The sequence below is a fragment of the Chelonia mydas genome, chromosome 9, assembly GCF_015237465.2.
Source record: "Chelonia mydas isolate rCheMyd1 chromosome 9, rCheMyd1.pri.v2, whole genome shotgun sequence".
Lineage (NCBI taxonomy): Eukaryota > Metazoa > Chordata > Testudines > Cheloniidae > Chelonia > Chelonia mydas.
Genome location: NC_057855.1, coordinates 44,007,188 through 44,022,098, shown reverse-complemented (window position 1 = coordinate 44,022,098; position 14,911 = coordinate 44,007,188). Strand labels below are relative to the sequence as shown.

General features: G+C 39.9%; 1 protein-coding gene across 3 annotated transcripts in view; it reads left to right on the top strand.

Annotated features, from left to right (window-relative positions):
- Nucleotides 1-214: 214 nt before the first annotated feature.
- The window catches only part of LOC102940394 (claudin-19-like), a 39,849-nt gene continuing 25,152 nt past the window's right edge, over nucleotides 215-14,911 (top strand). For 2 of the 3 annotated variants that reach the window (XM_043522299.1, XM_007064550.3), the window contains exons 1-2: nucleotides 215-448; nucleotides 7,192-7,456. In XM_043522299.1, coding sequence (XP_043378234.1) covers nucleotides 7,237-7,456 — 220 coding nt within the window. In that variant the 5' untranslated portion in view covers nucleotides 215-448; nucleotides 7,192-7,236. Of the gene's footprint in view, nucleotides 449-6,587; nucleotides 6,756-7,191; nucleotides 7,457-14,911 lie in introns of those variants that run through there. The other variant, XM_043522298.1, reaches the window with a different exon arrangement.

The window sequence follows — 14,911 nt, the reverse complement described above, 5'->3', positions numbered from 1 at the left end:
GCCATCCGACAGTGCGGGGGAGGACAGCCCTCCCCACGCACACACGCTCCGCCGTAGCTGGGACAGGGCTGGGCCTGGCCGGCAGCTACCGAGCCGCAGAGACTGCACGGTTGCTCCCCGGACGCCATGTTGAGAGGGTTATTTCTGGTACTCCGGTCAACAACAGCCGCCATGTTGAGAAGGATATAGGCCACAGAACACTTTAGCCGCCATGTTGAGAGGGTCATTGCCTGTCTTTCCCAGCTCGACCTCCGCCATGTTGAGAAGGGCATTTCCGGTATTGTCCGCTCAGCCTGGGCCGCCATGTTGAGAAAGTCATCACCACGTGACCACAGAGCTCCCCTTTGCCCGCCATGTTGAGAGGGGCATTTTCGAAGACTGATGTTACCTCTTCCCCCGCTTTGGTGCTTAAGTGAAAAGCTGTTTTAAAGATGGCGGCCATCAGAAGGCGCTCAGGGCTGTGGTGTTTGTGGACCCCTGGGTAGGGCTGGAGATCCTGCTGGGTCTGCTACTGAGGGGTGCTGACCCTGGGGTAGGGTGATCAGATAGCACGTGTGAAAAATCGGGACGGGGGTGGGGGGTTAATAGGAGCCTCTATAAGAAAAAGCCCCAAATATCGGGACATCTGGTCACCTTACCCTCGGGGCTGAGGGTAGCAGCTACTGTAGGGCTGGGGGAGGCAGAACCCCAGTAGTAGGAGAGCTTGGGCCTGGGGGAGCTCCGTGGCTGCTCCTACATCCTCTTCTAGGCCCTGCAGGCCTGTGGGGCTTGAAATCTGATGGGGCTTGGCTCCTGCAGCAAGGCCCAAGGCATGGGAGCCTGGTTGGCATAGCTAGACTAGGAGGGAATTAATTTATATTGGAAAACATTGATTTCACCAAACGCACATGCAAGCCCTGGGGGAAAATATTTCCATCAGTAACAATCAAAATGTACAGCTCAGACAGGGGAAGAAAAATGCTATTTGGGAACATATTAGAGGTTGATTTAAGGATTTTTTACTTTGTATATGTTGACAGATGATGGTGTCTATTTTTGTGGCAAAGCTTTAACTTTTTGACTCTCGAAAGCTGTCATTAAATAATTATTGTCTGACTCCCCCATAATTTCCTGCACTGTGAAAATGTAAATGGATAAAAAGTTTTGTGGAAAAATCTTTAAAATACATATTGATATCCATCAGAATTATAAATAAATAAAAATCAAATTCTGCTAAGCTAGAGCTGGGGGCTTGTTATACTCTTGCAGTTTTTTATCCTGGGGCTCACAGTAGTTGTGTTATTTATATATGTATGTATATGTGTGTGTGTGTATAAACCCATCTTCTGAAATCTTGTGATTATTGGACAAGCTCATCTTTCATTAATAAAACAAAAAGCAGCTTCTGACAGCTCTGTTGTGGAGAAAAGCTTGAAAACATGACTCAAGTAAAAGAACATAAACTATAATTAAATAAATATACTTTATTTTAAATCTCATGGTTTTTTAAACCAATCTCATGGTTTTTTAGACCTGACTTGCAGTTTTTTATTGCTTGACGTTAGCAATATGGAGGAGAGACTCAGTGATGGTGTTAGGTTTGGGGAGAAGGAACTGGGCTGCAACGGGAAGTGGCAGAGTCTGAGATGGCTTTTATAGTGCCTTCAGGTCCAAATCAGGGACCAAGGCAGTGTACTGGCAAGTAAAACAGTCCCTGGCTGGCCCCAGAGAACTCACAATGTAGGACTGACAAATCCAATAAATGGATAAACAGAGACATGAGTGTAGGGTGATGGGCAAAGTAACAGTAATGATGAATGTCATTTGCGTATATTAGTGGTTTGATCTTATGAATCATAAGTGGTCACCGGCCAAATAAAAGTATTTTCAGTATCCCCATCAAAGGTAGGGATGGGGGCAGGAAAGCAGTCCACTTGTGGATTGTGGGGAATGAATTAAGATTTGTTTCCTTTTTTGAATTTGCATCTTGTTTAACTGGATGGGGATTTTGTCTGCTAAGATGAATACTAGACAGTGACCTGAAGTAACCTCCTTAAGCCTCTCCTTAAGCTTGCGTGTGATTCTGCTTTGTGTGTTCATATATTGCATTTTGTTTTAAATCTGTATTTTATCTCTTTCTAATCTGCACTGGTGGTCATGGGTCATCCTCAGAATTTGCTTGATTTAAGCAAGAAGCAGGTTCCAGGCCATATATTTGTTGTAAAAACATTTATTGCAATACTTTTAGAAGTGAAAGCAACATTGTAGTCAGTACTGTTCATTTATATACCTCCTCTCCCCCTCGTTGAACAATACAGCTAATTTGGTAAAAAGAATAAAAGAGAATTGAAGAGTCTTGCACAGCTCATATTTCCTCTTGTTTCATGGTGTGGTTCTCCCCTCCCCATCCCCAATAACATTTGGAAGCCTTTCCAGGGTCTTACCAGAATTCACTAACTTTTTTTTCCAGCCTTAATATTTTTCTTTTATAACCTTTACTGTCATATCTGCAATCCACTTAAATTTTTGGTTAGGAAGTTTCTAATCTCAAGAATTCTAATCTCAAGAATGTTCTTTGCCCTCCTATAAGGCTTGAAAAATCTTTTCACTTTTATGCATCCGATGAAGTGAGCTGTAGCTCACGAAAGCTTATGCTCAAATAAATTGGTTAGTCTCTAAGGTGCCACAAGTACTCCTTTTCTTTTTGCGAATACAGACTAACATGGCTGCTACTCTGAAACCTTTCATAAAGTTGTAGTTCTTAATTTGATATGGTCAACAGAGCAGCCTCTGCTAGATGATTGGATTCTTCCCTTGATTTTATTGTCAGAACATTATGCCAAAGTCTTGTTTGGATAGTCCCAGAACAGGTTTAATTATTAGAGAGACAAGGTGGGTGAGGTAATAACTTTTATTGGACCAACTTCTGTTGTTGGAAGGGACAAGCTTTTGAGCGTTATCCAGTAAAAGATATTAGCTCACCCATCTTGTCTCATATTCTGGGACCAACACAGCTATAACAACACTGTAAACAGTGCTTAATTATTCAATTATTAGCATTTATAAATGTCTCCATTGCAAATGTCTTCATAACTTAATTCTAGGGCTGTCAAACAAGCACTTTTCACAAACATTTTTATATAATTAAAAGTACAAGAGCAACAACAAATCAGCCATCAAATCTGGCAATCTTGTTGACACTGAAAAGCTATAGAGCTTGGAGACTGAGCTACCTTGTCACTTTTGGAGATGGCTTTCATAGCAACATTGCATCATAATAGCAAGGCAGGGAAGGGGTGATGTGAAGGTGACTCTTCAAGAAGGGTTAGAACAAGAGTAATGAGAGTCAAAAACCACTCCTTTGATTTCAAAAGTAATTGACTAGAGTGGCATCTGTTGAAGTTGTAGATGTTTGAATTTCTGCAGCCTTTCAAATGATTGAGAATATTTAAAACTTATTGTGGATTAAACTCTATCTACTATCTCTTAAACAAAACCTCATTGAATGCTGCAGGTGAAAAATTAAATATTTGAAAGATAGGAAACTCTGGCCTTGTTTCCCCACCTACTGCCTACTATAGGAGACCTCTATATTTCCAGTAAGGGCTATAGACCCCTTCTATCTCCTGCCATATTACATATTAACCTGTGACCAACCATCTGACTCCTCAACATTACTTGGAGACAAGACACTCCTCTTACTTACTCATTCTTCAGGCGTTACAAATATCAGCATCCCATTCTTAGGATAGCTCTAACCCCCACACCACTACCTTTTTCTCTGCAATGGTCCAAAGAACTAAACATCTTTTATCTGATACTCACATACCTCGCCACTCAGAGAACCCAGTCTGTTCCATCCACCTTATATCTATCCACCCTGCTAATATGACGATGCTACATCCTCCAGATTCAGACCAGACATTCACTTTTATTCTATTCAGTCTACAAATATTGTTTAGAGCTGATGGTATCACATCCATCCAACATGGAGTACTAATACTTATAGTCACTGAGGTGAAAAGGTTCTTAAAATTGTACTTACATCCATATTAGGAGAAGGCTGGATGTAGATATGGGGTTAGAGTTCAGGTTGTTTGTGGAACCTAAACTCAGAATTTCTTGACTTTCAAAAATCTAGTGTTTTGAATTACTGCATTCTAATGAAGGTGGATATATGTCCAACTTTGACTAGACTTAAAAATGTTGGGTAGGGCATTATATAAAGTTTTAATCTTATGATTCTTACTATCAAGCATCAATAGTGATTGCCAGGATCCATAGCTATGTAGCCTACAAAACCCATTAATCTGGGTTATTGGTCTGTTTGTTTGGTGTAAAGCCTGTTTGATCTCGTTGCATCTATTAAGCTTATAATTTGTTGCAAATTTTCTTAGTGGATCACTAAATATATTTATTTTAATAGATTACAAAATGTAGACATGTTTGGAAGAAAAATGTTCCCCTCTGAAATGTAGAGCTGAGCCTTTTTAGTGGAATAGAAATATTTTAAAAACAGAATGAGCCTGATCCTGTTTTCCTTGTGCAACCAAACTCCCAAATAATTAATGGGATTTGAGTACATAATTATGGGCCAGAACCTGAATTTTTAATCTATATAAGAGTCTGTGAAACTACAGTGCACTGGCTTGCTGCACAGTAACATAACAGTTCTTCCTTGGAAAATTATTCTTGGGGAGTAGGGCTGTCAAGCCCACACCCCTGTTAAGCGTGTGATTAATCACACTGTTAAACAATAATAGAATATCATTTATTTAAATATTTTTGGATGTTTTCTACATTTTCAAATATATTGATTTCAGTTACAACACAGAATACAATGTGTACAGTGCTCACTTTATATTTATTTTTATTACAAATATTTGCACTGTAAAAAGCAACAAATAGTATTTTTCAGTTCACCTAATACAAGTACTGTAGTGCAATCTCTTTATCATGAAAGTTGGACTTACAAATGTAGAATTATGTACAAAAAAGGCATTCAAAAATAAAACAATGTAAAACTTTAGAGCCTGCAAGTCCACTCAGTCCTACTTCTTGTTCAGCCAATCACTCAGACAAACAAGTTTGTTTACATTTGCAGGAGATAATGCTGCCTGCTTCTTGTTTACAATGTCACCTGGAAGTGAGAATAGGTGTTCACATGGCACTGTTGTAGCTGGTGTCACAAGATATTTACATACCAGATGTGCTAAAGGTTCATATGTCCCTTCATGCTTCAACCACCATTCCAGAGGACATGCATCCATGCTGATGACAGGTTCTGCTCAATAACAGTCCAAAGCAGTGCAGACTGACACATATTCATTTTCATCATCTGAGTCAGATATCACCAGCAGAAGGTTGATTTTCTTTTTTGGTGGTTTGGGTTCTGTAGTTTCTGCATCGGAGTGTTGCTCTTTTAAGACTTCTGAAAGCATGCTCCACACCTCTTCCCTCTCAGATTTTGGAAGGCACTTCAGATTCTTAAACCTTGGGTTGAGTGCTGTAGCTATCTTTAGAAATCTCACATTGGTACCTTCTTTGCGTTTTGTCAGATCTGCAGTGAAAGTGTTCTTAAAACAAACAACGTGCTGGGTCATCATCAGAGACTGCTATAACATGAAATATATGGCAGAATGCAGGTAAAACAGAGCAGGAAACATACAGTTCTCCCACTAGGAGTTCAGTCACAAATTTAATTAATGCCTTATTTTTTTAATGAGCATCATCAGCATGGAAGTGTGTCTTCTGAAATGCTGGCCGAAGCATGAAGGAGCATATGAATGTTTAGCATATCTGGCACGTAAATACCTTGCAGTGCTGGCTAACAACAGTGCCATGCGAACGCCTGTTCTCACTTTCAGGTGACATTGTAAATAAGAAGCAGGCAGCAGTATCTCCCATAAATGTAAACAAACTTGTTTGTCTTAGCGATTGGCTGAACAAAGAAGTAGGACTGAGTGGACTTGTAGTCTCTAAAGTTTTACATTGTTTTGAGTGCAGTTATGTAAGAAAAAACAATCTACATTTGTAAATTGTACTTTCACGATAAAGAGATTGCACTAAAGTAGTTCATATGAGATGAATTTAAAATACTATTTCTTTTGTTAATAATTTTTATGGTGCAAATATTAATAAAAAATAATAATATAAAGTGAGCATTATACACTTTGTATTCTGTGTTGTAACTGAAATCAATATATTTGAAAATGTAGAAAAACATCCAAAATATTTAATAAATTTCAATTGGTATTCTATTGTTTAACGGTATGATTAAAACTGTGATTAATCACGATTAATTTTTTAAATTGTGATGAATTCTTTGGAGTTAATCGTGTGAGTTAACTGTGATTAATCGACAGCCCTATTAGGGCGTATTAAACATATTTTTCTGTCTTTTAATGCAATTTAACAGCAAGAAAAAAAGGGAAGGTGACACCATGTGAGCAATCAGCTCTTACCAGGCCACCGTCAAGTGATCCCCAGAATAGTCTGAAAACCTCTGGCAATGAGCTTCTCTACCATTATGATTGATTTTAATTTGTTTAATTTAATTTGTTCATATTACTGAAGTTAGCCTGTAGTGTAATACTATGAACTCTTATCCACTAGTCAATGATCTGGCAGTGAGGCCTTGATTTTTAGTACAGGGGGAAAGGTCCTAAGACCGTGCAAACTTTGTGTTTGACCAGACTGAGTCTCACAAAGTGCTGACATTACCGTCTAGCAGAAAGGCAACTGAAATAAGCAGAAAACATACAGTATCTGTAAACGTAAGTGTCAACATTATTTTGTTTGAAATTTGAATCTATGTAGTGTAATGTGATAAAGTATAAATTGATTCAGTTTAATTATTTTTATTCTTGTATTTGATTGTCTTAATTTAAAAAACAAACTGAGTTTGTAAACTAGTGAAATGGAAGTGTTGTACCAAGAGACACATTGCAAACTCAGAGTATTGGAGTATCTGTTTTTTATGGTAAACATATAAAGATGTAGAAACCTAACAATATGGAACAAACATCATGGTTTAGTTGGAATACTTTTACTTGATTTCCAAAGAAATGATCAAACTTTAACTATCAGGTATACTGTAAAATAATTTTGCTGATCTTTTCACTGTTAGCTTGTAGTTTACATGAAGCATAGGCAATGTGACTAATGTAAATATAATCTGATCTATTGCATGTATTTAAACTATTTTAATAGGTTTCTGATATCTGAATTTTGGGGGGCTACTTTGAAAACCAAGAAATGGCATCATCATCTTTACAAATCTCTGCACTGCTTCTGGCTTTGGCGGGGCTCATCATTTTACTTGTTACGACTGTGTCCAACAGATGGAAAATTTCCAGTACTGCAACAGCAGTTATTACTGCAAACTGGATTTACGAAGGCCTCTGGATGAACTGTGCAGCTACTGCCTTGGGTTCGGTTCAGTGCAAGAAATTTTCCTCCTTGCTGAGTTTAGACAGTAAGTGTATGGTTTACGTATATAAAATACTACGGTGCAATTTACCTCCCACTTTGGGTACGGAGTTAGACAAGTTAGGGGACAGAATTCACTATGAACAGGCCAAAAGGCTTCAACCCAGCCCCTTTATGGCCACTACTGTAGTCTATGGTCTAGAGTAGCTGCAGCCCCTCTTCTAGCTCCCTACCCTCCTGTTGCAGTGGAACAATTGGATCCCATGGTTTCCCTCTTTCTCCAGCTGCATGCATGGAGACCCTGCAGTGCACAGAGTCGTGCTTCTGTGCATCCAGTCTACATGCAGTATAAATATCCTAGCTCTTTGCATGGAAGTGAATTTTACCCTTACAGTTTTGGAAAAAATACAATCTCCAGTACTTAGTTTTTGTTCTTAATTATAAACATATCACATCTCAATGTATTTGAGATGTTCATTCATATGTTGACTTGGGATATAACTTTGCTGGTACTCCAAAACTGTGTATCATAATCAGATCATTCAAATATTTTTTTCTATTTGTCAGAATAAACACTATTTTCAAGAAGGAACTCACGTACTAATTCCATAGTTTAGATCAACCTAGAAAAAAATCTTGACTTTAAATATCTAACTTCAGATTGACAGAATTGTTTACTTGAAACTAGGATTTGCTGAAAGTAATTTCATTTCTGGTTAGTGACACATATCAAAGTGTTTCAGGAATTTTGATTACTCAAAGGTGACAGTTTTAATATGAACAAATTTTAAAATGTTTCTGAGTGTACAACTATTTAGGACAAAACATGATAGTGTGATAATTTAGCACCAAGTGTAGCAGCAGAATTGTTACATCTAGGGATTGAAAAATACTCTGGTTTGAATTATTCTGGGTTTTCAGTATTCCTTCCTGGAGCCAGTTTCAAAAACCCCTGCTGGACTGAAGGCACAGTGAAGGATTGACATACTTATAAATTCTTACCTCACAAACAATTAAGAATAGAAACAACTGCTGTATACTATTGAAAGGTTGGCACTTTACGGCTGTTCTGTGGGATGCAGCTGTTTTCAACCGATCAGCACAAGATGAGATACTGCCTTTTTTAATACTACAATACCTCTTTCCCTACTACTTGAATCCTTCAGCCACTGTATTAGTTTCATACTTGAAAGGTACAAGACAATGTTTTATTCCACCTGAAAGTGGAAAAAAATGATGCAAAGGTGCTTTATTTGTGGGACAGTAAAAAAGGTTTCAGGATCAGTAAAGCTTTCTGAGCACAATATGTTCACTAAAAGAAAAGGAGGACTTGTGGCACCTTAGAGACTAACAAATTTATTTGAGCGTAAGCTTTCGTGTGTGGTGTGTGGTTGCTGGTGAGTATTTGCTTCCGGTTGGGGGGGCTGTCTGTAAGCAAGGACTTGCCTGTCTCCCAAGATCTGTGAGAGTGATGGGTCGTCCTTCAGGATACGTTGTAGATCCTTGATGATGCATTGGAGAGGTTTTAGTTGGGGGCTGAAGGTGATGGCTAGTGGCGTTCTGTTACTTTCTTTGTTGGGCCTGTCCTGTAGTAGGTGGCTTCTGGGTATTCTTCTGGCTCTGTCAGTCTGTTTCTTCACTTCAGCAGGTGGGTACTGTAGTTGTAAGAACCCTTGATAGAGATCTTGTAGGTGTTTGTCTCTGTTGGAGACAAACACCTACAAGATGTTCACTGACATCAGACCATAGATCTAGTCTGGTATCCTGCTTCCTGTAGTTTAGTTGAAAACAAAATGATCTTCTTCTATAATACATCTAGCCAACATAGTCAATAACACAGGAATTCTTCTTAACTAGCTTATCCCATCTTTAAATGAAATGTTCGAATTTTACTAGGAATTGCATTTACTACAAATTTCTGCATTTAGTACTTGTACTTACTTGGGATTTCTTATATGGTTGTGACATCACTGGCAGCCAGCTAGAAAGCTACATCTGCACTTAAAATTTCAGGAAATCTCAATGCATTTGTAACATATTTTGGAGTACTTTTCAGTAATCATCTGCCTGCATAGACCACCAGAGACTTGTAATAGAAAGTAACTAGAGTGAGAACTAATAGTTCAGCATTTTCTTCCTGCACCTGTTTGATTTTCAGTTCCTCTCCCTTTTCATGTGAGGAAATGTACTTTAACAGGTAAGAGCTATAAAGGTGACGACTTCTGCTCTTCTTCTGTTACTGTGTTAGTCACCACCATACAAATCTGCTGTTGCTCAGTAAACTGGATGTTTGTGTGACTTAGAAGGAATTTTTTTACCTTTTAATAATTGTCCTTGATCCCACCCCAATCCCTTTTATATTTTTAAACATTAAAGTTCTTCAGTATTCAGATTATATTTTTCCATGATTGTACAGAGCTATTTATTTGGGTCTAAATATAGTGAGCAGTATGCAGTATTTTGTTTCTTCCTTCTATTAGCTTGATGTGTAGAAATGTTAAAATAGCTTGAGTTGCTGATAAATATCTGCTGTTGTAAAACTTGTATAGACTTCAGGGGCTCAGACTAAGGATTAAAGATTCTTGATTTGCAATACAAATTTTTGAAGGTACATTAAAACTAATGCTTCAGATTTTAGAGATTAGGATTAGACCTCAAGTGGGGCAGGGGAAGGCAGATTATCCTACATCTATTTACTGTGGGATTTTTTACACCTTGCTCTATGTCACCGTCAGAGACTGTCTGGTGTGAAAACTTGCTCTGGAAGGAAACTCTTCAATCACAGTCTCAATATGGGAGTAAGCCTCTATTGTTTTAGTTAGTTTAAACTACTTAATAAAAGAAGGGAAGGGTTCATTTCACTTGACAGAGATAAAACTACCTGAAATGCTAAGAAACCCAGAGATGTCTAAATGTGTTCATTAGACGTCTAAGATGTGCCTTGTCTACATGTCTGTGGGTATATTATACAATTTAATTAACATCTGAAATTACCCTTTTACAAGAGGCAAATGGACTGCCCAAACATATCCCACTCTCACCCAAACTGTAACAATATGAAAGTGCTAGCAGACACTTTCAGGCAGCATGCTGTTTCCTGGGGGAACTGTTTGGAAGTGACATCTATTGAGGATCTGTCTAAGAGGCCATGAGGCTGAAGAAGCCCTGTTGTAAGCAGCCACAATAAAGCTGGAGTTTGTTAATTAACCCTGTGTCAGAATGAGATCTTATACGGCAGATGATCCAAACACAATAAAGTGTAAAACATGGTGGCAGTGGTAATAAAGTCCTAGACAGCCAGAGACACCACTGAGAGTGTGATGCTGGCAGACCAGATGCTAGCTCATGCCATGGCCCAGGGCTTCACTGAACACTAACAAATACGTATCTAGAAACCAGTCTGGCTTATCTGTGGGTTAGTATAGTTACACTAGATATTAATATTATAAGAATGTGTTTAGTGTTTAGATTTTATGGAATGCCTGTAGGATGCTGCATGTATTAATCCTACTTATAATATCTGTATCCCATGGTATAAAGTTCTATTGAGTGTTTGTATTTTAAACATCTGTAATTGTGTAACTCAGTAAACAGGAAAAGAAGCATTACTTAAAGTAAAATGCTTGACCTGCATACAAGAAGGCAAATGAAGCACTGTGTAGCATCATAGGACAGAGACTTTATTGATTGCATTCCTCACTCCCTCCAGGAAGAGGAGTCCTGCACATGAACTTACCCCATCAGCTTGGATTCTGGGTTGAAGGGAGGATAAAAATCCATGATAAGGAGAATCTGGGTCTCGTTATGCTGTCCGGACTGTTGAAGGACAAAGATTCCTAAACATAAGAAAGAGATTCACATGCAGGTTGGCATGGGTCAGCCCTAAAGAACTTATGGAGCTGCTTATTACAGAAGCTTATACTACCTTTTTAAATTGAAGACTAACACATTTGTGTATGTTTCCTGTTTTAGCCTTGCACATTACTCTCTGATTTCTTTTCTTAGTTAATAAATCTTTAGTTAGTTTAATACAATATTGGCTACAGGTGAGTCTTTGGTTTGAGATCTGAGTACAGCTCACCTGGGGTAAGTGACTTGCCCTTTAGGACTGGGAGTAACCTGAATATTGATGTGATTTTTAGGTGTAAAGTGACCATCTATCACATGGTCCAGCTTGCCTGGGTGGCATGATAGACTGGAATACCCCAGGGGACTGTCTGTTGTAGTGCTGTAGGAGTTCATGCTTGTTACTGGGTTGGTGAAGTCTAGTGACAGAACATACCACCAGTTGGGGTTTCTGACCTGCTTTTTAATAGTCTGCCCTGAGGTTGGCACTCAGGCATGAGCCACTCCAGACAATGTGACAGAGAGCTGCACTGTGTAGAGCGGAATACTTCTGTGAGTACACAGTTTGTTTTACAAGACAAGGCTGATAACAGAAAATGGAGGGGCTGAAACCTCCAGGGGCATTAAACTTGTAAGCTAAGCATTTAGCTCCTGCATGTAAGAGCTAGAAAGAGGAATTTAATCTCTATGTAGATATTGCTATGGCAGATAAAGAGGATGCTGTGAAAATAAAACTGTTTTGTTACCAGATTGCAGAATGGGGGATAGAGACAATTCAGACACTGTGCATGGAAATTCCCCAAGCTCACCACAACTTAGACTGTATAATGAGTTGTTTTGATACTCACTGTAACTCTAGGAAAAATGAAACTGTGGAAAGATGTAATTTATTTTCTTGGGATCAAGCGGCTGGGGAGGCTATAGATGAGTTTAGCACCAATTTAAAAGTGCTAGCAGCCAGCTGCAATTTTGGAAATATTAAAGACTCATTGATAAAAGACCAGATAATTTGTGGGATATGAGACTCACAAGTATGAGGGTGGTTGTTGAGGGAAGCTCCCAGTTGGGGGAAAGCTGGGAGATACATAGGGATGCTGAGCTATCCAGAGAGGGGATTAGAATTCTGGAAGGGCAGTCAGCAGAAACTGTCCATGCAATACGGAAAAAGAAATCAAAACCAGATACAACACCAGTAGGTGACAACAGTACAGACACATGCAAATACTGTGGTAGAAAACATATAAGAAGAAAGAAAAGTGTCTGGCTTATGAGAAAAAAATGCTATATCTATGAGAAATTTAATCATTTTGCAGACAAGTGTTTGTTCAGAAAAAAGAAAAAACAAATCCAAGACACAGACAGTAACTGAAGAGAGCAACAGTGAATATGAGGACATTTTGTGGGTGACTGAAGAGCTGGTAAACACAGTGCAGATAGACACTACTAAGCACCAGAAATACATGGGCATCGTGTGAGCCCCCCCTTCAGGGACGCTAGCCACGCAGCCCCGCCTCTTCTGCCCAAGGCCCTGCCCCTACCCCCTGTCCGCTGGAGCCCTGAGCGCCTGACTCCCATCCCACATCCACTGGAGCCCTGAGTGCCCGCACACCCCGCCAGAGGAGCCCTGGCCAAACCGCCCGGGCCACTGGCCAGCCCCAGTACTGGGCTGCCTGCTGCCCGCAGCACTGGACCCCAGCACTGTGTCAGCCTTAGCGCCAGCCCTCTGTGCTGGATTGGGCACCGGTTGGGGGAGACGGTGGAGCATGGGCGGGGTCAAGGTTTGGCTTAGGGGAGGCTTAGCTTTCCCTGGCCTATTATACCCACTGCCCATGCAGAAAAAGTTGCATGCAGCCATGTTACTTGGGAAGGAAGTGGTACAATTTCAATTAAATAGTGACACAAGTTTTAAAATTATCCAGATTGGTCTGGTAAAACTAGACATATGGTTGGAGGGAATTAATCAGCTGTTAGCAGTGTAAAACCATACCACATTAAAACTCATGGGGAAATGTAAAATTAAATTAAGAAATCCAAGGAACAAAAGGAAATACTGACTGGACTTTGTGGTCATAGATGATGAGACAGCAGTATCACTTCTGGGCATCAAGACTGTCAAAGCCATGACCCTAATAAAAGTTCCAGAACATAATGAAAGTGGATGGCAGGGTGACTGAAAATACCTTGGACCAGGAGATGATACAGAGGGAATATAGAGATGTGTTTCAGAGAGATGGATGGCTAGATGGAGACTGATACCCAAATAGAGACTGACACCCAGTGCTTAATTTGTGCCAGGACTAATTTGTGCAAGGGCATGCCAGGGCTGAGCCCCGGCACCTCTTGACTTGGCTGTTCATAGCCCTGGCACCTCTGGACTTGCTGCATCAGTTATGAAAGTAAAAAAATTGTTTGAGCCTCATTACCTAATTGCTTGAGCCCTGATGCCTCTTTCATTACAAATTAAGCACTGCTTACACCAGTGTGAAGCCAATTAAATTGCCAAAAATAAAAGTACCCATTGCATTACTACAGCTGCTGAAAGAGGAACTGCAGCCCATAGAGAAGAGCACAAACTGGATAAGCAGTCTTGTGGTGGTAAGAAAGCCATCCGGAAACTGAGGGCAAGTCTACACTATGTGCTACATTGGTGCAGGTGCACTGATGCAGCTGCACTGCTGTAGTGCATCTGGTGAAGACGCACTGTGCTGACAGGACAGTGCTCATCCACAGGCATAATTACGTGAGAGGTGGAAGCTATGTTGGCAGAAGAGTGCCTCCAGCCAACATAATACTGGTGTGGACCACTTAAGTTGATGTAACTTGCATCACTCATGGGGGTGTCTTTTTCATTCTCCTGAGCTATGTAAGTTACATCGACTTAAGCAGTAGTGTAGCTCAGGCCTGAGACTATGCATAGACCCAAAGCCTTTAAACAAAGCTTTGAAATAGAACCATTTCCCTCTGCGTACAATTGAGGACGTACTACCAGATCTGTCTAAAGCAAGACTTTTTACAGTATGTGATGTAGAATCCAAGCTTACTTGACAACCTGCGCAACTCCATTTGGGCAATACCAGTGGTTAAGGATGCCAATGGGAATCATTCCAGAGCAGACTGACCCAAGCATGATGGGAATCCAGCAATAGCAGACAATGTGCTTCTAGTGGGAGAAGGTGACAATCCAGAATAAGCACAATGAGATCATGACTACAAATTACTACAGTTTTAACAGAGATGCAGAGAAAAAAAATATTAAATTGAACTTAGACAAGCTCAGGTTGAGAGTAGCCGATGTGCCATATATTGGACATTTGTTGACCCCCAAAGGCCTAAAAATAGACCTGGAGACAGAGAGGGCAATTAGAGAAATTCCGAGACCCAGCAATATTAAAGGAGTCCAAAGATTCCTGGGAATGGTCAATTATTTAGCAAAGTTTTGCAACCATCTATCTGAGACCTGGGAGATCCTGAGGCAACTGACAAATTGAGACACCCTATGGGAGTGTACAGACCAACGTGAACAAGCATTCCAGAAAGTAAAAGATAATTGGGAAGACTCCCATTTTGAAATATTACAATGCAGAGGAACACCTGGTGCCACAATGTGATGCATTCAAGTTGGGTCTAGGGGTTACCAGGCTGTAAGGGAGGGACA